Genomic DNA, 26623 nt, shown 5'->3' with positions numbered 1-26623 from the left:
TTTCGCTGGTGACGCTGCCACTAGTGGTCGGTGCTAGGTGGACCCCAACATGATATATGTGTTTTATCCACGACGTCCATCCATTTTGAAAAATAATTTTAGATCTTGATACCAAAAACGAGATAGATATAAATCTCAGGTGGACCACACCATTAGAAAACAGTAGTGATTGAATATCCACCATTAAAAACCTTCCACGTCTACTGTAAAGTTTATTTGACGTCTAACCTGTTGATTAGGTCATGTAGACTTGGACAAAGGAAAAAAAAAATATCAGCTTTATACAAAACTTTTGTGCCCCGGATAAGTTTTTAACGATGACCGTTGAATAAACACTATGCGGTCCACTTGAGATTTGGATCAACCAACTTTTTGGCTTCGTACCATTAAATGATCTGAAAGAATGGATGGACGGCATGGATGATATACATACATCATGGTGGGGCCCACATCTCGCCCTGCCACCAGCCAATGGCTGATGGTCGTGCTCTGTGGGCCCACAATGATGCATGTGTTTCATCCATGCGGTCCATCTATTTTTATAGATCATTTTATGTATAAGACCAAAAATGAGGTATATCAAAATCTCAAGTAAACCACATTACAGGAAACAATGTTGAATGTACGTGGACCATTGAAAATTTTTTGGGACCATAAAAGTTTTGTATCAAGCTGATCTTTGTTTTTTCCCTTCAGTGGGTCTGTGTGACCTACAGATTGTATGTCAAATAAACAGTACATTGGGCCTTAGGAGGATTTTAATGGTAGATATCCAATCACTATTGTTTTCCTGTGGTCTGGTCTACCTGAGATTTATATCTATATGATAGTTGGTATTAGACTTAAAATTATCTGTAAAATGGATGAACGGAATGGATGAAGCACATACATCATGGTGGGCCCACAGAGCACCGACCACCAGCCACCTGGCTGATGGCAGGGGGAGTAGCCAATCCGTTTCCCTCGTTGGGTAGTTTTTCCAAATTCCAATCCCCGCCGGTTCGCAACACCGCGTTGTATGTGATTTCATATGCAGCTCTTTCCTTTCCTGCCAACCTATCAATAGTGCAATACATCCGAACCGTGCAAAACATTCGAGCTGCAACTTGGGTTCGAGTTCGGGTTGACCCAACGAGAGTTCTAGTTGGGTCACGAGTCTGGTTGTGAAGGCTCTGAAGTTAGAAAAGCTAGCCTGATTTGCATTTGGGTTTGGATCGGGTTGAGCAAAATTCGGGTGGAGTTGGGTTGGGAATTATCACGTGTGTTTGTGGGTTGAGGATCGAGGACTGGCTAGGTTGGGTTGAGTACAGAGGGCTTCGGGCTGGGTTCGGACTAGCAACTCAGCTTGGAATTTGGGCGGGGCTGAGTCCTCTTGGATGTGCATCTTTCATTATTGGAGCCCGACATTCGATGTGGTCAATCCATTGTTAGACCCACCTTGATAAGGGTCATATATCACGTTGGACCCACGATCAATGCTATTTTCCATCATGTGAGGCCCACCTTGAATATCCACCCCCATCATGTAGAGCCCACACTCAACATGGGCCGTGAATCATAGAGGGCCCACATGGATTAGGAGATCCTCTCTCACTTCTAGTTGTTGTGCCCCTGGTGGATGTTGTGAAATATTTTTAAAATGCTGAAAATTAAAAAATAAAATAAAAATATTTCTTTTACTTCATTAGGCGCGCGAACCAGCATGTATTGCAATGCGCACACAACCTGAGCATCTTAATCTTTAAATTTTCAAATAAAAATACTATACACAACCCCACATTTTTAAATCACAAGTTTTTCATTTGAAAATTTCAAAATGGTTTTAACAGCAAAATGAAAATTTCTAAAATTTTGATTTCTCAAAAACTAAATTTCATCGGTGGATAAAGTGGCCCCCACCATGTAGAATACGTAGCACAAAAATCAAGTCGGCCAACTACCAGTCAACCTGCAGTGGACATGTATACGTTGATTGTGAGAATTGATCACAAGGTTGGACCGACCCGATGAGAGGACTATATGAAGAGATTTACCTTATCCACGCTTCAGACGTCCACATGTGCCTAGTTGGTAGTTTTGGCAGGCGTGTGTGGAGAATGCATGCCTGGAGAATGCCTGTCGGAACATAAAACACCAGGCATGGAAGGTGTCACTGTCGAGCCATGCAAATGGTGGACCCCCTCATGACTATCACCTGGCAAACTAAGGACTAATCTTCAACAGGTTTTTTATAAGTTAAAAAGATTTTAAAAATATTTTTTTAAAAAAAAAACCCTGAAAGAGCTATAAAAAAAAAAAATAATAATAATAATACTAATAAACTGATTTGGATAAGTTACTTTTATGAAATAAGTTATCTAAATAATAGTATTTACCAAACTAAATTGAAAAAACTAACCTATTTACATAGTTAAAAAGCTACTTTTTTTGGATAGTATCTAAATAAGCTTTAACAGACTCCTTTTACAAGAAATCCAGCGGATGCCAAACCTTTCCAATCCTCTACGCACGAGAAAAACTTTTATATTCTGGAAGAGTGTGCCAGATGATATGCATGCCATTAGAAATTAGTGAGAAAAACTTTTATACTCTGGAAGAGTCTGCCGGATGATACGCAGGCCCTTAGAAATAAGTAAGAAATTGCATGGGGATGGGCATACAAGTGATATAAATTAAACCGTCCAATTATGGGCTCCAGTTTAGATGGATCATGAGCCAAAATTTAAACTTATTTGATCACGTGACTATTGGATTGCCAAACATTAAATGAACGGCCGGAATGAAAAATTGCCAATGGTCCTATCTCCATAAACATGTCTGCAAATCAGGGTTTAGGGTTGTTCAACCGATCTGATTTCAGTATAGTAACTTAACAACAGTTGGTTTGCAAGTCGGCTTAGCTTGAGTCAATTTATGCCACGTTTACAATTCCTGAATGCCTGAGTATGAGGCGTCTTACTCTGCCACAGTATAAAATAACTCTAACTAAACGGGTTTTGATCCATATGGGCGATTCATTAGGTATGCGTGTTGTGAAAATGCCACGCACTGAAAAATCAGGTTTAAAAAAGAAGAAGAAGCATAAACACTCAGCAACTGAGCCAGCTGTGTACAGTTGAACTTGGAACGTCCTTTTTTGACGTGCAAGTGTCATCTGCCTGATTAGCGGACAAAGTTATTTTTTGGTCCGTTTTTCCCTTTCTTTCTTTTTGGAGGCAAATGGTCCAGTGTTTGTTCACAGTGTATGCTGCCTGATGAATGGCTTGGATCTTTGTCATGAGTCCCATCCAACGGTGGGAACTGGGCCCCGCATATCAAAACCCCAACTAAATCAACCTCCATAGGAAGGTTCTATCTAGTCGTTGAATCATCCGGGCCACGCGACAAAAAAGAATTGAAAAATAATTCGATCGAAATGGTGACAGTTTGCAGTGCACGATCACAAATCAGTTCTTCCAGTAAGTTGATCATTAAACCCCTGTTTGGTAGATGCCTAAAATGAGTTTATCTCATTTTAGTTAACAGTAATTATGTATTAGAAATCTCAATCTTCGATACATAATGAGTTCATGTTAATAGTATATATTAGAGATGAAGATCTCTAATACATAATTCAATAAACTAAAATGAGATGAACTCATTTTTAGGCGTATACCAAACACCATCCAAGTAAATAATTCAAAGACTACCGCACTAATGGAATGTAACTAAGTAAAAGTGAACGAGTCTTCTTGCATCTAAGCAAAGTTTAAAATTTGGTACATCTAAGCAAAATTTAAAAATTGGTACAGAAAGGAAGACAGGCCCGACCTTGAGGGCCGAGTAAAATGAAGAATAGCAGAGTTTCTTGAATTGGAAGAATCTGGAAATGCTAAACTTCATACTTGCAGAGGTTCTCAAATCCCATGTACTCCTTTCCCTCCATCTTCATTATCATGTTTGATATGCCGACCCCACCTGTTACATGGAATCAACCACTACGGATCAGATTTCCAAATTGTTTGTTAGAATATAAAAGGGTTTCTAAGGTTTGGAGGTTGCAAAAATAATCCATGATGGATATTCAAATGATTCAATTCCTTTTTACAGTCAAGAATTAGTATTGCCACAATCACAACATTTCCCAAATTGATGCCTTGGTAATAGAGACATGGCATTACATCCCTTGTGGCATGATTTGGTAACTGTCAAAGTTGTGTCCCAAATAGCCTAATTAGGAAGCATGTACATAACATTTCTCTCAGGACACATCTATCTTGGATAGGCAATTTTGTTGTCCTATTGTCCATGGCACTGTTTGTATAGGGATGGATAGACACCCACATGTGATGCCTGTGTGTATTGGCACACGTAGACAAGTGGGGCGCTTGTGGATTGATAGCGGCACATGTGGGGTTAATGAAGATGTATGGTCACACATATGGCATATGTGACGAATGTACATGTGGGCACATTGGCATGGGGCATATATAGGGTGGTTCAAGGTTGAATGCCGCACATGTTGAGCAATTGAAGATGGATGCTAAGGCATGTTGGCACGTGGCACATGAGACACATATATACAATAATCAGGTAGTCCAGTGCCTACCACACTCATGTAGAAAACACCCTTTTACATAACACGACATTATCCTCACCAACGGTCAAAAGTGAAGACACCATGGTATTTGTTTTTCTTGACAAAACCAAGCATTGGGGCTCAGCTCAATAGTCTTGTATCCTTGACCACCATGTCAAGCACACAACTTGGATGGTTGCTAAACAAGCCCTTGGGTTGTTATGTCATTGTGATCATGGATTGAATCTTAAAAGCTAAAAACTGGGACGTGATGAGTCAACTCGAGTTTTCTATCAGTCCATTGTTTTAGAGGTTTTTAACTCTCCAGGGGGTTTTCTTCGCCTCTATTTGTATTTGTGTGTGCACACATACATGCATCTGTTTAACAAAAGAAGAAGAAGAATAAAAAGAAAACAAAAAGAAAAAAAGAAAAAAGAAAAAAGAAAAGAAAACATATGCACACACGCAAAATAATAGTCTTGGTTGAGCAAAAGGAACCCTTGAAACTTTTTTGGGTACTTCAGATAAGCTTGTCAAAATGGCATGCAGGGTTCTTCTATTTTCTTAATGAAACATCTCTATCTATATACCTGAAAATTATTATGCTTGAAACTTCGAATAAAGATTGAAGGAATGAAAGGAATCCGTTTCCATACCTAGTGAGATTGCACTCACAAAGATTGTGAAAGCCAATATGAAGATGATCAGTGAGGCCCTCCCTACTAAAATAATTATCTTTCTCACCACATGCTGCCCCACAAAGGCAGCGACTGTTGCCACAGCCATGAAGTAGAGAGCTGCAAAACAATCGGATATTAGATAACTTTTCCAGTAGTAATTTTTGACAAGGACAGAAACCCTACAGATTTCCATACCATATGGGATTGGGAAACGCTTTAGAAGGTAATATTCTACAACAGACATGGATGAGGAGAATGTCATGGCAAAGGTGGCAGTAGCACTTGAGACCTGCATAAAAGTTCGGACAGGCAAGATTAGAAGGCAAGTGCACATCGACACATTAAAATTAGATTTTCATAGCATATCGAATTGCTCCCAAATTGACAATTTGTTGAATATTTGGGTGTATTTCTTCGTTTTCAAATTACTGAACATTTGAGGTATTGCGGAAAAGGAATCTTGGATGGTCAGGCCATCATTTTTCCTCCCGGGAATAACAGTTTCACTTGTTTCAAGTGATACTTGGATTAATGGAATTTTAATTTGACAGCGAAAGCATTCTGCCCGCCCCTGATTCCTAAGGTAATGTCAAAGGTACCCTTAAGAAACATGATACAAGGGGTTTAGGATTCAGTAATGAACTTGGAATGAAAGACCATGAGCTTTTCTGCTTTTCTTTTCTTTTCCTAGGGTGCATTTAGTTGCACCTACCATGAAATTTCATTACTAGAGGTCATCTTGTACGTTAATGAATTCAGTAGTACTCTCAATCATAGTTCTAAAACCCAAAAACTCAACTTGAATGTTCATCCGGGTTGAATACTTGAATACTCAACCTGACTCGACTCAATATTTAATAATATAAATTAAAAATATTTGTAATAACAAAGAAGAAAAAAATAGTCACATTTCATGTAAGTCTTATATAATAGGAGATCTAACAGTAAAGGTTTGTGGAGTCTAGTGGTAGAGGGGACCACTTCACCCTTAGAGGTGGTGAGTTTGAATCTTGCACCAAGCCATTTACTAATTTTAGAAACTACAGTTTCACATTTTGAGTGACTCAGCTCGAGCCACTGCGAGTCGCATAGAGTCGACTGAGTTTGAAAGTCAACTCGACGAGTCTTCTTAACTCCAGGATGAGTCAGTCTCAAATGATTCATCTCTAAATCTTGCCAAGTCAGGTTGACTCAGCCAAGTTTCAAGTCGAATCAGTGAGTTTTAAAACTATGATATCAATGAGGCAACCTTTCAGGACAATGAATGAAAAATGCTGATTTGACTTTTGAAAACAGAAAAGGTATAACATGAGTAAAATGTATTGAAGGTCCGAAGGGGAAGATGCAGAGCTAAAAGATGACTAAGTTGGAAGGAAAAAGCAATTAACATGAGCAATCTACTGCAGCGAAATCTGAAGGATGATGTGCTCACCTGAGGAGGAATTCCCAGCTCCAAGAAAAGAGGACCCATAATAAAGCCTCCACCTAAACCAAGCAGTCCACCCACTATCCCAGCTAATACACCACAGAAGCAGTAAAGAACCAGCTGATGGACTTTCCAGTTTGTCCCTTCATCTCCCTTGGATGCGATCACTCTTCTGCCTTTGTATAGGCTAACTGCCTCATGTAGAGACACCCCAACAGAAACTGGGATCTGCGAGATATCAATGGACAGACATTTGATACTCCAACACATTAAAAACCAGGCTTCTCAGGAGCATTCATGTCTGATCAAAGTAATCTTAAGAACTCTTTGAGTTGCTCAGTCAGAAAATAATGCAGGTTGAGTTGAATGGGGCCTAAGTACGAAAAAACTATGGAAAACAGACTATAACACATTCTTTTAAACTAACTGTGAAGAGATAACATTCTTATCTGTTATCCCAAATCTAAACGGTGTAATTCTTTTTAGTCAAATAATTCCTGTACTTAAATTTTGTAACCACATCTCATTCAGGTGCATCCCCTCTCTCTATAAATAGCAATACATAATCCCACCAATGTGTGGTGAAGCTATTCTCAGTATAGGTCTATTTCTTATATTAATATTAAACAGAATGACATGACTGGGACTCTGGCAGTCATGGTCCTGGTTGAGTTTTATTTGTGTGTAAACCAAGGATCAGAGCAAGATCGTACCTGCAATAAGTTCAAAACCCAGTATGCTATCGAACAGGTTGCTGTGTAATTCTGCATCAAACAGGTCAGGTTACTGATGGGTTTGCTCATGTGCTAACAAACAAAATACAGGAAAATCTACCGCACTTGAACATGAAAACGAAGCATCGTAGAGAGCTCACCTTGGCAATCTGTATTGCAAGGAATGCAATCCAGACAAAGACAAGAAGGCCAAGGTCCTTCCAGTAAACATTCTCAAGAACAGGGACCTGGGATGGTTACAAGAAGTTACTCCAACAGCTTAGAGAGATGGGAATACAGCTAACAACATAGACTCACCTCTGCATCTACATATGCCCTGGTCTCTTTTTGAGTACCATTTCTTGGACCACCAGGGAGAGGCTTGTACTCCACCTCTTCATTGCCGGTGTCTGTTTCAAAAGGGAAAATGAATTGTAAGTCTCCAAAACAAAAAATAAAAAATAAAAATCCACAGTGCATGTACTCTTTTGATGCTTTATGATCAATATCTCGATCTAGCACAAGGTGTTGGTGCAACTAGATCAAGATTTGACGGGATTTTTCAAATTAAAAAATAAAATAAAATTGATTGACAGCTAAAAACTAAAAAATTGCTGAAAAATATTTTAAACTACTAAAAGCTCAATCACCCTGATTAAAGTTTGTAGTTTAAAACATTGTTTATGTCAGCATAGAGAGCATATAGCAACTTACGACTTGACTGAATGCGTTTTGCAGCTTCCTGAAATATAAAACAGATAATCAGGACTAAAGCTGCTTTTGATTAAGCTGCATTAGGTGATTCGACATGGTAGAACAAAAGCAGATGAAGGGACAGTACCTTTTTTATTATGGTCTCTTTCTTCCATGTCTCAACACCCTTGAAGAAAGCCTTGGTTGAAGTGCCTGAAAACCAACGAAAACCATCAAGGAAGCTCACAAAGTCCATATAATGATATAATCAAAATGAAAATTACCCAAGAAGAGGATAATTAGCAGGACTGTGACCATCCAGTCGGCGAAAATCACGTTGAATGCAACTCCAATGCTGATCCCCAACATTAGCATTGGTTGGACAAGCAATGCCAAGTCGTAGTCGATAATGGGCATATCTAAAGTTGGATGCCTGAGCTTAAGATTGTAATAAACAGTTGACCCTGCTGCACCCATGATCATACCTGCCGAAATGGAGACCTCAGAACTTGCTCTAGCGCAGTTTAACAAAGTTGGACAAGATGAAAATTTGCTATTCGATTTGGATCTTGTGAATTAAGGAAAATAACCCTCAGAAATAATCAGGGTAAACAGGCTCTTACACAAGGCCAGGAAACATTCAAAAATAATAATAAGGAAAATAAATTAAGGTTTTGTCCAAATAGTTTTATTTGAAGAGTGCTCGACGGATGTCTCGTGCAGATACAGAGAACTTGAATACAAGAAAATTATCTTGATGTAGGCTTTTATGATCTTTGATGATGTTTATGGTTCTCCTCCGAAGATATGCAAGCAGGTTCACAATGATGTTAAAGAAATAAACATATGGAGGATCAATTCCAGAATCACCATGACAGAGTGATGAATCTATAAATTCTCTTACATTTCGATATAGCAGTCGATGATTTTGCATCGAAGCCAATAACCAGGGTGAGCATGGGAACAAAAATACCGCCCCCGCCAACACCTCCAACGCTCCCAAATGCCGCTCCAAAGAAGCCAATAATTGAACCCACAATGATTTTCCAGCCAAATTTCATTTCCTGTAAAAGAAAAACCACCATCTTATAAAGACCTAATGTCTGCATTGAATTCTTATCAAACAAAGAGCAAAAAAGTTAAACGAGTCACAAGCTTCACCTCTATCCTAGCATAAATGGAATCATTGCCTTAGCAATGATGTTTTTAAGCCCAAACACTATAATTCGAGCAACTGTGCTGTTAATTTCTTACATTCATCAACAAATTAGCATACCATCCCAGTACATTCAATAAGAGGACGGCTTCAGCGTGCACTGCAACCAGTTGCACATAATCTCCCATTACTAATAGATGGTTATGCAATCCCACAAGCATTTCAAAATGCATTATTCAAACACCCATTTTGAACTGTGTTAGGATTCCTGTCTGCCAAAATTGTACGGAGATAGGCACAGGCATGCCAGCTCTTGGTTCGCACTGCGTTTACACAATCTTTTCCCATTAAATAACGAGATTATGAAATATTTGAGACCATGGAATTTTCTTTTCATACTTAAAACAGATGTAAATGTATGAAATCTCCTCTACTTTGGTCTAAATCTAGGGGTGCATTTGGTTGCACCAAATAACATGAAATGTCATGACATCCGGTGCAACCAAATGCATGCTAAATAAAATCAATGTGTTTGAATCTTCTGTGCTTGAAAACCATAATTCAAGAAACTAAGATGTCGGTCTCTTACATCTATCTATAAATAAATTAGCATAACAGAAAATTAAAATACGTAAGACAAAGAAAAGAGAGGGAGAGAAGAAAAGCCTCAAAACCACAGATTCTTTTTCATGCTCTGAGGAAAGGGGTTTCTTGGATAAGCTAGAAACGAAGTTTGGAGTCTTACTGGCCAAACATGTTGGTAACTGGATTGATCAGGTCGCCACAGGAAATGTACGAATTTCGTGAAGTTATTCAAGTCAGTCTCTTTGCTTCTGTCGCTTCTCGAAGCGTCACGCACTATATTCCGTTCTGCCGATGCAAGCATGGAGGCTAGAAGAAAGCTGAGCCCAATCATAGCCACTGATCTCAAACGATCCCATTTTGCTCCCATTTCAGCCATCGATCACAAAATCCTCAAGCTTATCTAAATAAACAAAATTCTAAATTTCCTTGAAATTTCTCTTCCTACGCTTCTAATGGAAAAGGAGGAAACGAAGGAACTCTGATCACGAAAGATAAAACAGCGGAAATCCTATTTTCCACAGAAAGAAAATTTCAAACTCTGCTTGCAGCTGGAAATACAGAGTTCTGAAGACCTCTTTTTGCCTGAATCTCCAATAGTTGGCCGGGAAAAAAAAAACGATTTTTAGCGACAAAACTTCTGAATAGAGGAATTCAAGAAAGCGATCTAACTTCTGAATAGAGGATTTCAAGAAAGTGATCTATCTCTTCAGTTCGAGTTTCTGGATAATCTCCTCGAACTCCTTCTCTTCTTCTAAGCTATACACATATATCCTCTGATCTCGATTCCTACAACTCAACCATTTATTCCGGTTCTTGAGGGCTTCCTCTGTCAATTCCACAAATGCGAGCAGAAAAAAGACAAGATTACGAGATCCGGTAGGTCGAACCGCAGAATGGCAAAAACATCCAGGCAAAGCGAGCTTTTCTGATGGAAATGGAGCTTCCGGCAACCGATTTATCGCTTCCGGCAGACTTTCCCCCGAAACTCTCCGTCAACTCCGACCGTAGGTCTTTCAATCCAAAATCCAACAAGATTGACCGTCCTTTCCCGTTTTCCAGGCAGGTTTGCGGCGAAAACGTCAGGAAAGTGAATCCGCACCGTAAATGCGGGAGATTGAGATATTGGACAGCGAAAACGTCGACAGGGAGATTCTGCGCCGTGAATGCGGGAGATTGAGAGGTCAGACAGCAAAAACGGCGAGAGAGAGAGAGAGAGAGAGAGAGAGAGAGAGAGAGAGAGAGAGCTTCTTCCCGTGTTGCTCTCGATCTTCTTCGCTTGAAGTATAATAGGGAGTCTCGAATGAGGGATGCAGTGTTTTCGGCCGAGAAGGGCGCGGGTTTTCTGGTTATAAACTCCTCCAACTGTCGTCTGCAACAATGCCCTTCTCTTTGGAGAGAATTACGGAAGAGAATGCTTTCGGCACGTGACCAGACGTGAGACATCTGCATCGCATGGCGGGATCGGATTTTTTTTCCAGGTCATACATTTCCATACCGTACTGTGGTATTTTGCAGGACCCACCTCAAAAAGTTTTTAATTATGAAGCGGATTCGCTGGTGTACCACACACCACCGACCTGGCTGATGTGTTGACGTCACCAAGTTCTGTGGGTGCCATCATGAGTTATGTGTTATATCCCAGCCGTCCTTCCATTTGGTGGGCTAGTCCTGAGGCTTTAACCGAAGAAAAAAAAAAATCTAAAGAGCAAGTGGACCACACTGCATTTTGCAGTGGGGATTAAAAGTCTACCATTGAAACCCTTTTAGGGTCCCAAAAGTTTTAGAGTTTTTCTTCATTCACGTCTGTGTAACCTTATGAGTAGATTAAATGGGAAATAAACGTTAGGTAAGGCCTACGAATATTTTAATGGTGAGAATCATTTTTCTACTGTTATTTATATTCTTTATGGTATGGTCGATTTAAGACACATATATGAATCATTTTTGTGATCATGCTATGAAATGATCTCGCATAATGAGTGAACGGTGTAAATATAATAAATACAACATCTCGAAGTCACGTAACTTTGATCTTATTTAAACCGTTTTACAACGTGGAGCTCGAGGAGTGGCACGACACGCACCCACACTGGTCAGATCGGTGGTGTGTGGTACACCCACCAATCCACCTCCGTGAGGATAAGCGCTGATGCTCTTCTAGTTTCGGGTTATACGAACCGACAAGGGAGATCTAAGTTACATGGCCCCCAATGATGTATTTATTATATCCACCTAATTTATCCTATTTTAGAGCATCACCTCAAAAATGAATCATACCCAAAGCTTAAGTGGACCATTCCACAGATAGCAGCGGGGCAATAATTCTCATTGTTAAAACATTCATAGGGCCTACCATAATGTCTATTTTCCATCCAATTTATTCATGAGGTTACACAAACTTGGATGAAAAGGAAAAAACTACTATCATATTGATCCAAAACTTCTGTAACCCCCAAAAGAATTTCAATAGTAGATGTTCAATCTCCCACTGCTTTTTACAATGTGATCTACTTGATCTTTGGATCCATCTTATTTTATGGCTTAAGCTTTAAAATGAACTCGGCAAATGAACGAACAATTGAGATATAACACATACCTCATGGTGTGACCCACAAAACTTGGTGAAAGCCACGTGGGTTCAACTAGATTGACCCGTGACCGGCCCGACATTGGGTTGGGCTCGGGCATGATGTATCTTCAGTTCCAAGTTGGGCTATATAAACACCAATATGATAAAACTTGAGTCTACTCAGGATGAGGTCTTGGGTTATCCAACCCAACCCAAACCTGAACCCAATCGATATATAAATTATAAATTATAATTGAATGCGGATTGTCCGTGTTGAAAGCATAGGAAATTCCAATGTGATCAGGTCTCATTGGTCCACGTCATTCTCAATCACTCAAGCTAACAATATACACCAGATTTCTCTCTCCCAAATAGATTGTGTGCTATACAACATGTCTTTTAATGGAGTAGTTGTCTTATATTTTAGCTTATTTGTTTAGAAAAAATAAAATTCTTTACGATAAATAACTACATATATAATTAATAAAATCATAGGTACAAAAAATAAGACATGTATTGAAATGTAATAGACTAATGTAATAACGAAAAATTAGCATGTATTCACCTGACCGAACCCTCTTGGGTTGGGCTTTGGTCGAGAATTCCCAACCCGAGGTTGGGTTGGGTTGGTTTAGGGACCTTGGGTTGGGCTAGGGCTGAGTACTAACCTGAACCGACCCAACCCAACCCAACCCGCCCGACTTTCAGCCCTAAACACAACAGTCAGGTCAATGGTGTGTGGTACACCAACCAATCCGCTTCCATTATCACTAGAGTACCAACGGTGGATTTTTTGTAACGGCAGCTCTCATAAGCTTGCGAGCAAAAAGGTAGACAGTTTCGGTGGGCCCCACCATGAAATTTATGTGAAATCCACCCCAACCGCCAAATGTCTCATACCTTAGGCCCAAAAGAAGGCAGTTCCATATGTGGTTTGGGTGGTGTTTACATCTAATTTGGTGCATCAACACTGACTAATGAGATGCCGCCACGTGTTGGCACTATGTGCTTATTTGCCTCATATTCTTTTGTGGCGCGTCGTTTCCTAAAAGTAAAATTGTATAGGGTCATACGCACGTATACAGATAAGATGTTGCGACAAAATGACACGTAGCCCTACACACAAGAAACACGTATGATCGAAGTAACTTGCCCAACAAGTTTATAAAGACCCACAAAGATAGGGATTTTATCACATACTTAAGTACGCTCAACGTAGCTATCTCACATAATGCTTCCAAATGGGAGATCCTCCTAGAGACGATCGGTGCTTTCACTGCAATTATTAAGGTTTAAGAAGCAGATTCTCCTCGGAGCAAATGGGAACCAAGGATATTATGATGGATCTAAGCCCAATGAGATTGATCCTGTAATGACCACATATCTCCACAGTCACATTGTCAATAAATCTTTTTTTCCTTTTTTTCTATTTTACTCCTTTTGGGCATTCCCCTTGCCTTTTTAAAGCCTTTAACTTGTACAAACTCACTCATTCTAACTAGTGTAATTCTTGGTCTTCGTTGTGCATGACCAAACTATTTAAGTCTACTTTCCTAATCTTGTTACCTATTGGTGTTACTCCTAGATTTTCTAAAATGTATTCATTGCAAATTTTATCATTCATTTTCTTATCACTCTTCCATCTCAACATCCTCATTTTGACTACACTCATTTTATGGACATATTACTTTTTACCTAACATTTTGTACCATAAAGTATGGTTGTTCTTATAGCCATCTTATAAAAAATTCCCTTTCAATTTGAGTGGTATACAATGGTCACGAAACTGAGGGGCATGTCTATATTTCTTCCACCCTGCTTGAATTCTATAGGAAACATCTTTCTCAATCTCTTCATTCTCATAAATTATCAACCCAAGATCTTAAAAATAATCATATGGGAAAACCTCTTGATCAACAATCTTTAATAATTTGAGGGGCTTGGAGATGAATGGCAACACGTGAAATAGATTATTTTCTATCTTTTTTTTAATAATTTAAAATTGTATAAAATTGTATATCACATGGACGACGAAATGAATATTGAGCTTCTTTTCTTCTTTTTTTTTCAGGAAAAGGGAGAGGAAAATGAAAATTATATTTTCAAGAAATAAATAAATAAATAAATAAAACAAAAGTATTGTCTACATGTAAATTAGGTTTCCTAAATTTGCATTTCCACTGGCCCAAATAAGCCTGAAGAGCCGACATATTGCCTATTGGCAATGCCGGTAGTAAGGTGGCTACTAGACATTGATCCATGGGCCTCATCATTCCAGATCATTTTTTCACATGAGACCAAAAATTAAAAAAAAAAAAATTAAAAAAAATCTAAATCTCAAGTGGACTACACCATGAGAAAACAGTGGTAACAGAAAGTCCACCGTTAATAACTTCCTTAGGCCCGCTGTAATATTTTTTTGCCATCCAACCTGTTGAGTAAGTCACACAGACCTGGATGAAGTGAAAATAAAAATATCAGTTTCATCCAAAACTTTTGTAGCTTTCAAGAAGTTCTTAATGGTGAGTATTCAATCATTACTGTTTCTCGTGCGCTCCACATGAAATTTAGATCTACCTTATTTTTTAGATCTTGTCATAAAATGATCTTAAAAAAATGAATGAACCGCATGGATAAAACAAATAAATCATGGTGGGGCCCATAAAATACCATCCAGTAGTTACTTGCCACTGACAGAGTCAGTTGGCAATTCGCTTCCTGACATTTTCCGAAATCGGATTGCGCAATAAGTTACTCAGCCTGCTCTTATTGTAATGAGTAAACTCAGTTGAGCCTACCTTGAATGTATGTGGTTAATCCATGCCGTCCATCTATTTTTCCATCTAATTTAAGCGGTTGAGCCCAAAACTGAAGTATATCCAAAAATCAAGTGGATCATACCACAAGAAACAGTGAGGATAATGATTTGCACAGTTGAAACCATGCTAGGCTTCACAGTGATGTTTATTTTCCATCCAACCGGTTCATAAGATCATACAGACATTGGATGAAGGGAAAACACAAATATATGCTTGATCCAGAACTTCCGTGGCCCCAATAATTTTTCAATGGTAGACATTGAATTCAACTGTTTCTTATAGTGTGGTCCATTTGAACATTCCGGTCAAGCTCTAAAATTATCTGGTAAAATAGATGAACAGAGTGGATAAAATACATAAATCATGGTAGACCTCACAAGAGTTTACTCAGTACGCTAAGCGTAGTGAGTTACACACTATTCAACCCGCTTCCACATTTCCCGGGCGGAAGCGCGTTTGGGTGGTTCTCCCAGGTCGGTGGATCGCCAACTGTAAGACGCACTGTGATGTATGTGCCTTACATCCACACTGTTTATCCATTTTGAAAGCTCATTTTAGGGCACTATCACTAAAATAAAGCAGATCAAAATCTTAAGTGGACAATTCCTAGCAGTGATTGAATCCCCACCGTTAATAACTTCATGGGTCACTGGAATGTTTATTTTCCATCCAACCTGTTGATAAGATCACAAAGACCTTGAGGAAGAGACCACACAAATATTACCCTGATCCAAAACTTCTGTGGCCCATGAAAAGCTTTTAATGGCTGATTATCACTGTTTCCTGTATTATGGTCCACCTGAGATTTGGATTTGCTTATTTTTGGTATAATGCCCTAAAATGAATTTTCAAAAATGATGGACGGTGTGGATATAGGACAAATACATCATAGTGGGCTCCACAATCAAGGATCACACCCATGTTGGTGGACGGTGAAGTAACTTCAAGCCTCGCCCACATTTTCCATGCCTCCATGTCATTCTCCCTGCCTACCTGTCAGTGTGATGCAGGGCATTTTTGGTGATATGGATAAAATGTAACCATGAATTCCATGTTTCTGATATTAAATGAGCTATGGTTAAGAAATGATAATGTTTGGATGATTTTAGCCGTTGGAATCATACAAACGACCATTAAAAGATAAAAATCATCGAGGACTCTCATGAAGTGAAGGAAGGCCCGTGTATGGATGCTTAACATTGTCCAACCAGAGCAAGGTGTGGCTTTTCCCATAGCCACAAATGTCATTTTGGGCAATTTCTCGGCTCAGAAATTTCCGGGGAGATTTTTGAAAATCTGAAAAATTCCTTGGGATATTATTGTGAAAATCTTGTCAAAGATTAAAAATATATATATTTATCATATGCGTTCAGCTAAAATTCCGACCTTCAACCTCCCTAAACCTTTTAATTGATGCATAGGCTTGCCTATCATAGGTATGAACCATTCATTCATTTATATAACTACAAGTAAGCCATGGATTATCGTAAGCCTTTGAATGGAGACAGTTTGTTACATTCATCCGTCGCTTATGAGCCATAAATTACAATGATTAGTGTTGGGAGGATGCCTTGGATTCTGACTTATAAGGTAATATGGTTGACCGTGGAGTTTCAAGGTCGATTGTGACTTGTGGTGATGCTCACGGTCAATTGTGAGAATCCACAGTTGATCGTGACTCACTGTAATATTTACGGTTGACTGTGGTGCGACAGTCGGATTGCGCAATTTTGTGTGAGGTATATAAAGCCTAATTAAGATTAGGGGTTTAACACAAAACAAGTGTTTTTTTCTCAAGAGGCAATGGTTTTGCTAAGGGAGATGTTTTCTACACTTGTAAAGGGTTCAAGAAGGATTTCTCGAGGGATCTAGGGTTTCCTAGAGGTGCGAACTGCAAGGGGAGATTGGACGAACATGTAATCAAAGAAGATGAATGGTGTACTCTAAGGTTTTGATTATAGTTGACATCTTTGTGGTTTTGTGCCATGATTTTTTTTCCACAAGAGTTTTCAACGTAAAATATCATTATGTTTGTGATGGTTTGCTTTTGGTTTGCTTGTATAGTTTATTATATTGTTATATCTTCATTTATCATGCTTCTGCAAAGTGCACGAATTTGTGGTAGTGTTAGATCCGAATTTCTAACATCTACGGTTTGATCCGGGTTTATTTTGGTTTGAGTTTAATCGTAGTGGTGTAATATAGAGTCGGTTTACTCACAATAAAGTGATATCAAAGAGTCATGTTGGACGTTCGGGATTCAGTGAAGATGTCAGGATCAAAATTCGATATACAGAAATTTGATGGGAAGAATAATTTTAGTTTATGACAATGGAAAGTTAATGATATTCTCGTTTCATAAGGGTTAAGTAAGGCGTTATTGGAAACAAAGCCTAACAGAATGTCGGATGATTATTGAAACAATATTGGGGAGAAAGATATGAGCACCATCCATTTATGTCCATTGGATAAAGTTATGTACAACGTACTTGCTGAGAAATCTCTCATTGAGATGTGGAAGAAGTTAGAAGACCTGGATATATCGAAGTCCTTAACAAATAAGTTGTTTGTGAAGAAACAACTTTTCAAGCTAAAATTAAAGGAACGATCAGATCTCCTAAAGCACATGAACTTGTTTATAAAGTTATGTAGTGAGTTGGTAAGGCTCGAAGAGACGGTCAAGGAAGAAGACAAAGCGATGCTACTTCTAGCATCGCTTCTCTCGTCATACGATCATCTCGTCACTACTCTGCTATATGGAAAGAATACAATAACGCTTGAAGAAATCGTACTGCGGCGCTTGTTTCCAACGAGATAAGGAAGAAGTCTAGTGATGAGAACTCTTAGGCAGAAGGGCTAGTCGCGAAAGGGGGTTAGGGATGTGGGCGATCTGCAGAGCAATCTCGGTTTGACAAAAAGAAAAAATCTAGATCAAAATCAAATGTAAAAGACGAATGCTTCTATTGCGACATTAAGGAGCACTTCAAGAGACACTGTAAAAAACATAAGGATGACCTGAAAAGCAAAGTAAATTGGAACACAATTGAATCAGCCAATGTAACAGAAGAGGACACAGAAGGAGGCCTCCTCTCCATCTACTCAAGTGCAGGCCATCTCTCAAACACATGGATTATAAATTCAGGATGTTCATATCACATGTGCCTGGATAAAACTTGGTTTGATTCTTACAAGTTCTATGATGATGAAAGTACTCTAATGGGGTATACGTAACATGCTAAGCCATCAGAATGGGGACCATCAACGTAAGGATGTTTGATGAAGTCATACGAACTCTAGGTGATGTCAAGCATGTCCCATATCTGAAGAAAAACTTAATATCTTTAAGGATTTTAAATACAAACGGTTGCACATTCACCGTATTCGACAGTGTAATCAAGGTCATCAGAGGTATAATGGTATTGATGAAGAGACAAAAGTCAAGAAATCTGTACAAGTTGATAAGGAGCACGTTATAGGTGAGGCCATTGCCGCCTCACACGCAGAATCCGGCACAGATGATACAAATCTATGGTATATGTGGGTAGGGCATATGAGCGAGAGGGGCATGATGGAACTCTACAAAAGAAAAGGGCATGTAATATAGATTTCTGTGAGCATTGCATCCTAGGCAAGCAGTGTAAGGTAATGTTCAAGACTATTGCGTACACTAGCAATATGGTGCTTGATTATATTCATTCCGATATCTAGGAGCCAGTGACAATTCCTTTTAAGGGAGGGGCACGATACTTTGTGACCTTCGTAGATGACTCTCGAGGAAGGTTTGGGTCTACTTCATGAAGCGCGAGTTTGAGGAGTTTATCAGGTTTAAGTAATGGAAGGTGGAAGTAGAGAAGCGAACTGAGAGGCAGGTCAAGTGTCTTAGGTCAGACAATGTTACAAAGTACAAAGAAGCGAAATTCATGAAATTCTACAAAGATCAAGGCATCACAAGACACTTATCAATTCCAAGAATCCCACAACAAAACGTGTTGATAAAGAGGATGAACAGAACTTTGTTGGAGAGGGTGAGAAGTATGCGGTTGCATTCGGGGCTTCCTAAAAGCTTTTGGGTAGAAGTGGTGAGTATGGCTATAACGCCCTAAAAATCAGGGGTCGAGCAGGAGCCCAACTCCCGAGTTTCAACACATCACTTATGCAACATAGATAATGATGATCAAATGTTGTCCGTATTACTGCATTAAACATGAGTGGGATTATACTAAATCAGCATATCATACTCCAGAGACAATTGAATTATGCAAGCGGAAGACTGTGATAAGTATATAAAGCATATAAGTGACTGTAAGACTCCTGAGTATAATCATGTTACCAGGTCAATTAATTACATGTAAAAATTTTAAAATATACAAAATGTGTAATGTCATCTAGTCAGCATCCCAGTAATCCCCGTCGATCTGAACAGGGCCTACGTAAACCCGCCTGATAATTGCATGTAAGAGAACTCCTCCTCGTCATCATAAAAGTCTGGCTCCGCTACATAAGCATCGCCATCATCTGCAATTATAACAGAGTCTGGTTGGTGTTTAAAACACCGTCCCAGAATGTGAGAGTAAGTGATCAACTCAGTGGAATTATAAAGCAAAGGTTAACATGTTATCAATTCAGTCAAGCAGTAATGACAAAGCAATACAACACTCATGTCCTAAGTATTCTTGTTAATGCAAGGATGATATATGATAATGATGTATGCCATCGCCTACACTCTCTCTGCGACATCATCTCACGATCGCGGCATGCAACACTCCCGCTATGCTCAATTCCAACGCCAAAGGCACATGCAATGCGGTGCATGTACGTGATTAGCCAAGTTCTTAGATAAGCATATTCATACAGGAGGATTGGGAAGCTAAGACACCTCCCTTTTTATCACTGACCCAAACAATGATCCATCTAGGGTCGTCAATCCTAGTTAATCACATACGATAGGCAGTTCTAGGTCGCTACAGAGAGGCTCATCACCATCAGCGCAGACCTAATTTATACTCGAGGTTACTACGGAAAGGTTAGTCACCTTAGCGTAGTCGTGGTGTATACTCGAGGTCACTATGGGCTCGTCACCTGATTGTAGGCCGACAGCTTGAATACAATGTCCCATACCACTATATTCGGCTCACGAGTTTGGGTTGCTCACTAGTCACTACGGGGAGGCTCGTCGCCCCAGCATAGGCTGACAACTCGACCATGATGTCCTATACCACTATGCCCGGCTCATGAGTCTTAGCGGATCGAGGTACCAATGTTAAACGGGCTTTGCACTGGTGAGTTTAGTACCTTAGATTCAAGCAGTAGCATCCATATATGGTGAACATACATTGGGCCAATCGGGTTACTTGACGAGCTCGACTGGTATGAGTATACGTTGAGTTAATCAACATGGAGCGCATAAGCACTCCGCGTGGCCTAACCACTGTCGACGCACGGCATATGGCTCAGATTCGTCAAACACATCCGTCATGACTAACAGTTCGGCCACCAATCGTAAACCATTACCGATTGCCTGGACTACATCATAGCCCCAAACACACTCCAGACAATAGGCATTCATATGTACTAGTCCAAACAGCAAGTAGCAACCAATTTAAATATAAATTTCATATAAGCATTTTAACAAGCACATAAAGTACATGTTAACATACATAGGCATTTCATCCATAAATCACATAGTAGTAAGATAGGTTACATGAAGGAAACCGTAACCATAGATAAGGGAATTGAGAATCTTATCTCAACACCCTCATTACATACATTTAAACAAGCATTTTCTCATTCAGGCATTTTATCAAATACTTAGACTGCACATATCACATACATGTAATAGATTAGTTAAAACGCATATTGTAGCAAATCCTTCCACATAAGAGTTGCCACACGTACAGCAATCATGTATTTGCATTCAATAATCATGGGAAGCACAAATCATAATTACATATTCATTCAGACATTTCAATAAACACATAGAATGCATTTACAATCAACATAGTATACATATATGTAAAATATACGAAAAACATCGTATCTAAGCATATGCGATAGCAATCAAGTCAGACATAAATCATTCCTGACATTGAAAGCCTTGAAAATCATAACCTAAATGTTTATAGTCCGCACCTTTCGCCAGTAGACTCGTAACGAACTCAGTTTAAACAATAAGTCTTTGTCTACGGCGCCACAACAACCTATAGCATGAAATAGGTTAGCTATTCCACCATCTGCTCTATTTGAATCTCTAAAACAGGTTAAGGTTAGGATTTCTTACCCAAGAACGGAGTTGGAATAACTGTAATGGCAATAAGGGAAGACTAATTCGGCACGTGGAGCAGTGGGATCGAATCCCAGGAACAAACCCTAACTCTCTCTCTCCTCCTCACTTTATTCTTCTCCTTTCTCTCTTTTCTCTCCTGGGATTTTAAAATTCGTATGGCAAGGGAGAGAGGGGGTTTAAGGCCCTTATATAGGCCAAGAACTGATGAGAATGACCCCAGGGTCATGGTATACTTAGGTTATAGCTAAAAGTTGGTTATTTCGATCAAACAGAACGCATCTGGAGGCCCCTTTTCTGCATATAGTCGGAAGTAAGTCCCCTTACGATGGATCTACGGCAGGTTAAGTTTTCGGTCCGATCGGATTTACAGATCGACCGCGGAGGACCAGTTTCAGTTCAACGGTCTCGATCAGGGCCATAAGTATATTGACTTGTGTTGAAAATTTTTTCTGATCTGAGGATTTAGTGGGGTCAAAATCTGACAGTTTGTAGCCTTAGATTTGGCCTGCAAGTGAACGAATTAATTCACTTAAGTTTCGGTTCATTTCCTAAAGATATTCGCGTTCCTCACACACTTCGCTCTGGGCTCAGGTTGTGCGTTTCTAGTTACTATTAGGACTTGATTTCCGAGGTAGTAGTCAAGTCCAACAAAGCGGTCATAACCGTATAGTTTTGGGGTAATCGGAATTTCGACACGTGGTCCAAATCCAATACGGAGTTTCAGTGTGCTCCCGAGAGCAATTAGGTTTTGAGATAGATCCTAGGTTTTTAGGCAATGTAGCGTTAGCGGTTCTACTCATTTTAGGTCTTGCAATGTATTTAGAGTTGTTAGTGCTAATTTCAAGGGTGCTCTAGTTTAGCTCTTAGTTAATTCTTATCTAATTTCTAAAGGATTTAGTCTTTAGTGATTTCTGCTTGAAGTGGTCCTTGGGTCTTCATACGGATTTTTTTGAGATGTTACAATGGCATTCTACATAGTAAATCGGTCATCATCTATGGTGTTAGACTCCAATGTTGCAGTGGAAGTTTGGACATGTAAGGATGTTGATTACTCATGATTGAGAATCTTCGAGTGTCCAACATATGTTCACGTACAGAGTGAACTGAGGTCAAAGTTGTATTTAAAGTCGAGGAAGTGCATCTTTGTTGGGTATGAAATAGTTGTCAAGGGCTATAAGCTTTGGAATCCAGTTTCACATGGAGTGGTTATTAGCAAAGATATCATCTTCGATGAGGCGCCAATACTAAAGACCAATAAGGATGCTACAACAGGGTAGTCAGATACACATGGTGAGATCGAGATTGGTGCAAGTGGAGCCAGTTGATCAGGTGACTGAAGGTGAAATTTAGCAAGGGCAAGAAACTTACCATGATAATCAGCAAGATACTTAGGAAATTATAACCAAGAACAATGAGAAATGAACCATTAGAACCCCGGTTCAGTACAGGTTTGAGGACGTGGTATTTTTTGTATTGTTCACAAGGAGTGGAGATCCATCCACCTTTCAAGAGGCAAAATCTAAAAAGCATTGTGACAAGTAGATGTTGGCCATGACAGAGGAGATAGAATCTCTACACATGAATCATACATGGGAGTTAGTGGAACTTCCTAATTGTCATCTGGCCATAGGGTGCAAATGGATGTACAAGAAGAAAGAAGCATTAACAGAAAATGAGGGTGAAAAGTATAAGGCAAGTGAAGGGGTACTTGCAGAGGGAATGAGTGGATTACAATAAAGTTTTCTCTCTAACCATGAAACATACTTTAATTAGGGTGCTACTGGAATCTAATTTGGAATTGAAGCAACTCGATGTGAAAACGCATTCCTTCATGGGAACTTAGAGAAAGTCATTTATATGAAGTAGCATAAAGGTTTTGAAGAACTTGGTAGGGAAAGCCACGTATGTAGGCTGAAGAAGTCATTGTATGAGCTTAAGCAGTCTCTGATGCAGTGGTATAAGCAATTCGATTCCTACATGGTGGAGATTAGGTATAATATGTCCGAGTATGATTGTTGCGTATACTATAAGGTACTTGAGGACGGGCCCTACATTTTATTGATGCGTTACGTAAATGATATATTGATCACTACAAAGGGCAAGATAGAGATATTCTTGCTTAAGTCTATTAAGTAATGAGTTTGACATTAAGAATTCGTTTGTTGAGAAGAAGATACTAGGCATGGAGATAGGCAGAGACAGAGAGTCTGAGAAGCTATGAATTTCTCAGAAGGATTATATATAAAATGTGATAAAGAGGTTCACATGAAAGGTGTTAAGCCAATTAGCACACCTCTAGAAGGTCACTTTAAGTTGTCAACCAGGTTGTGTCCAAGTAAAGAAAAAGATATTTCAAAAATGTCACGGTGTCGTACACAAGTGCAGTGGGGAGTCTCATGTATGTAATAGTTTACATGAGGCTGGATATCTCACAGGCAGTCAGTGTGGTTAGCATGTATATGGAAAATTCAGGGAAAGAGCATGGTATTGATGTTAAATGGATTCTCAGGTATCTCAGGGGTACAATCAATACCAGAATCATGTTTGGGGGACACAAAGATTCAGGTGGAGTTGTAATCTACGTAGATTCAGATTATACAGGTGATTTGGAGAACATGAGGTTTACTACAGGATATGTTTACATTGATCCACCAAATGTAGGTTTCACTTAGTATAATGTTTTTCTCAAAGAAAAAGTTTGTTCCCAGACGCGAGTTTACACTGTCAAGATACCATAATATTTCTAGATATATGATCATTATGTAATAATGGTGTTAATATTCCACCTAATGCAGTTCTAAACCATTTAATCCAGTGTTTCAAACACGCTTAAATAAACATTGACTTAGGCATGGCTGGCGGTTGTTGTCATGGATTCCATCACGGTCATGTCAAGGAACATTTGGGAGGAAGTTATAATTGTGTCTCATGGTAAAGCTAGCACAGTTATCCCATGGTTGTTATTGTCACAATGCTATTGCAAAGTTATTGTCACAAACGACACTATAACAGATATCTCATGGTTTGATTTACTGCAAGATTGTATTAGGATTTTTTATTTTATTTTATTTTACTTCATTTTTACATGTGCATATGCCATAAAATCATTTTTGGTTTATTGTTAACCATTAAATTATTTATTAATATTATAAAATGTAGTTAAAAGGTTTATTCAATGGAATGCATTTTAGTTGGTGACATGTACACCCGCCAACTAGCTAGTGTCAAAGCTCTTTAGCCCCACCATGATGTATGTATTTTATCCACGCTGTCCATCTATTTTGGTAGCTCATTTTAAAAGTTGATCCAAAGGTAAAGTGGATTACACTAGAGGAAACAATAGAGATTGATTGCTTGCTTTTGGAAAGTTTTCGAGGGTTAGAAAAGTTTCAGATCCAGTTGATATTTATGTTTTCCCTTCATCATAGTCTATGTGACCATATGAACAGATTGGATGATAAACAAACATCAACTTAGATCGTAAGAAGGTTTTAATGGTAGAGATCATTCTCCTTACTTTATTCCTTTGGATTTGCCTAATTTTTGGGATCATATCCTAAAATAAGCTGACAAAATATTTAGACAGTGTGGATAAAATACATACATCATAGTGGGGCTCATGGAGCTTTGACACGAGTTAGCAGGCTGGTGTTTCGGTCACTAGCCAAACCGCATCTGATTTTGATTAAGAAGAATGACTATTTGAAATTGGTCGGACGTAATTAGCATGTGCTCTGATGTAACTTTATCCATGGTGTAGTATTGGATTATGAGACTAACCTTTGGAGTGATGCAGAGCTGAAATGATTGATAGGGGCCTTTGAAGCTTTGATCTACTATTCTAGAAGTACTCAAAGTTGATATTAACACTTTGAAAATACTAGCCGTTGTTTGTATAGCTAGCCATTGTTTATTTTTAGCGTCCACTGGACGCAATTGCCTACTAGTTACTGGTCAGTGCTCTGTGGGCCCCATCATAATTTATGTTTGTTTTATCTACTCTGTCTATCCATTTTTCCAGATCAATCCGGGGCATGAGCCCAAAATTTAGGTTGATCAAAGTATTAGGTGGACCACACCACAAGAAATAGTAGTGATTGAACACCCATCATTAAAAACTTCCACAAAAGTTTTGGATTAAGCCGATATTTGTGTTTTCCCTTCATCCAGGTATCATGAAATAAGGTTGTATGGCAAATATACGTTACAGTGGGCCCTAGAAAGTCTTCAATGGTGAGTGTTCAGTTAACATGATTTTCTGTGGCGTGGTCCACCTGAGATTTGGATCTGCCTTAGTTTTGGGGTCATGCCCTAAAATAATTCTCCAAAATGGATGGACGGCGTGGATGAAATACATACGTCATTGTAGGGCCCACAGAGGTATCGCTACTTATAGTGTGAATAGGCAATCCGCGTCCGCGTCCGCGCCAACCATGTCGTTTTATTTTCCCTGTGTGAATGCATTTATAAATTATTGAGGGTGCTAACGTGGTTTTACAGCCATCTTCAGAATAATGCATCTCATTTATTGTGTTCGGCTGTGTTGACTATCCAACTTTTTTACATTGTTTCCATTGGTGTGGTATATATCAATTTTTAATTTAGACGAGCCTTTGTATGTACAGTTAACATGAGGACTTTTACATGATGGACGGATTCGATTTAACATATACAAGTTAGTGGACCCCAGAGAGATTCAGTGTTTTACGTCCTGTGTGAAACAGGTGTGGTAGACGATCTCCCACGTGATTTGAGAGTTCTTGTGGGAATTTTTAATCACTGTCGGTCGGTGACACTTAGGGTTGTACATCGAGCCCAACCAAGTCGAGCTAGCCTCAGCTCGGTTCGGTCACGGCACACCCAGCTCCAACTTGGCTTGGCTCGGTGACCGAGCCAACATCTCTAGCTCGAGCTCAGCTCGGTCAGTAATCGGACCAGTTCGAGCTGAGTTCGAGCCAGTTTCGAGCTTCGAGCTTTCGAGCTGATTTTGAGTTGAGTTCGAGCACGAGAGAGAGAGAGAGAGAGAGAGAGAGAGAGAGAGAGAGAGAGTGCAGTGTCAAATGTGAAGAGAAACACACCTGGCTCTTCCGATAATTGAGTTGAGGAAAGAAAAGATGTAGCAGTAGACACTATATAATGGA

The 26623-nt window shown here is 39.3% G+C and overlaps 1 protein-coding gene across 1 annotated transcript; it reads right to left on the bottom strand.

Annotated features, from left to right (window-relative positions):
- Positions 1-3702: 3702 nt before the first annotated feature.
- Positions 3703-11178, bottom strand: LOC131256831 (sulfite exporter TauE/SafE family protein 3-like). Its single transcript, XM_058257887.1, has 12 exons — positions 9972-11178; positions 8975-9134; positions 8355-8555; positions 8219-8283; positions 8092-8119; positions 7696-7787; positions 7539-7625; positions 7378-7428; positions 6671-6892; positions 5434-5527; positions 5215-5355; positions 3703-3957 (listed from the first exon to the last, which is right to left on the bottom strand). Exons 1-12 carry the CDS (start codon positions 10185-10187, stop codon positions 3872-3874), a joined length of 1443 nt encoding a protein of 480 aa, XP_058113870.1. The 5' UTR covers positions 10188-11178; the 3' UTR covers positions 3703-3871.
- Positions 11179-26623: the final 15445 nt, after the last annotated feature.

The sequence above is a fragment of the Magnolia sinica genome, chromosome 1 (genome assembly GCF_029962835.1).
Source record: "Magnolia sinica isolate HGM2019 chromosome 1, MsV1, whole genome shotgun sequence".
In the NCBI taxonomy this organism is placed as follows: domain Eukaryota; kingdom Viridiplantae; phylum Streptophyta; class Magnoliopsida; order Magnoliales; family Magnoliaceae; genus Magnolia; species Magnolia sinica.
The sequence above is the reverse complement of the archived record's forward strand: the minus strand, read 5'-3'. Positions and strand labels throughout refer to the sequence as shown.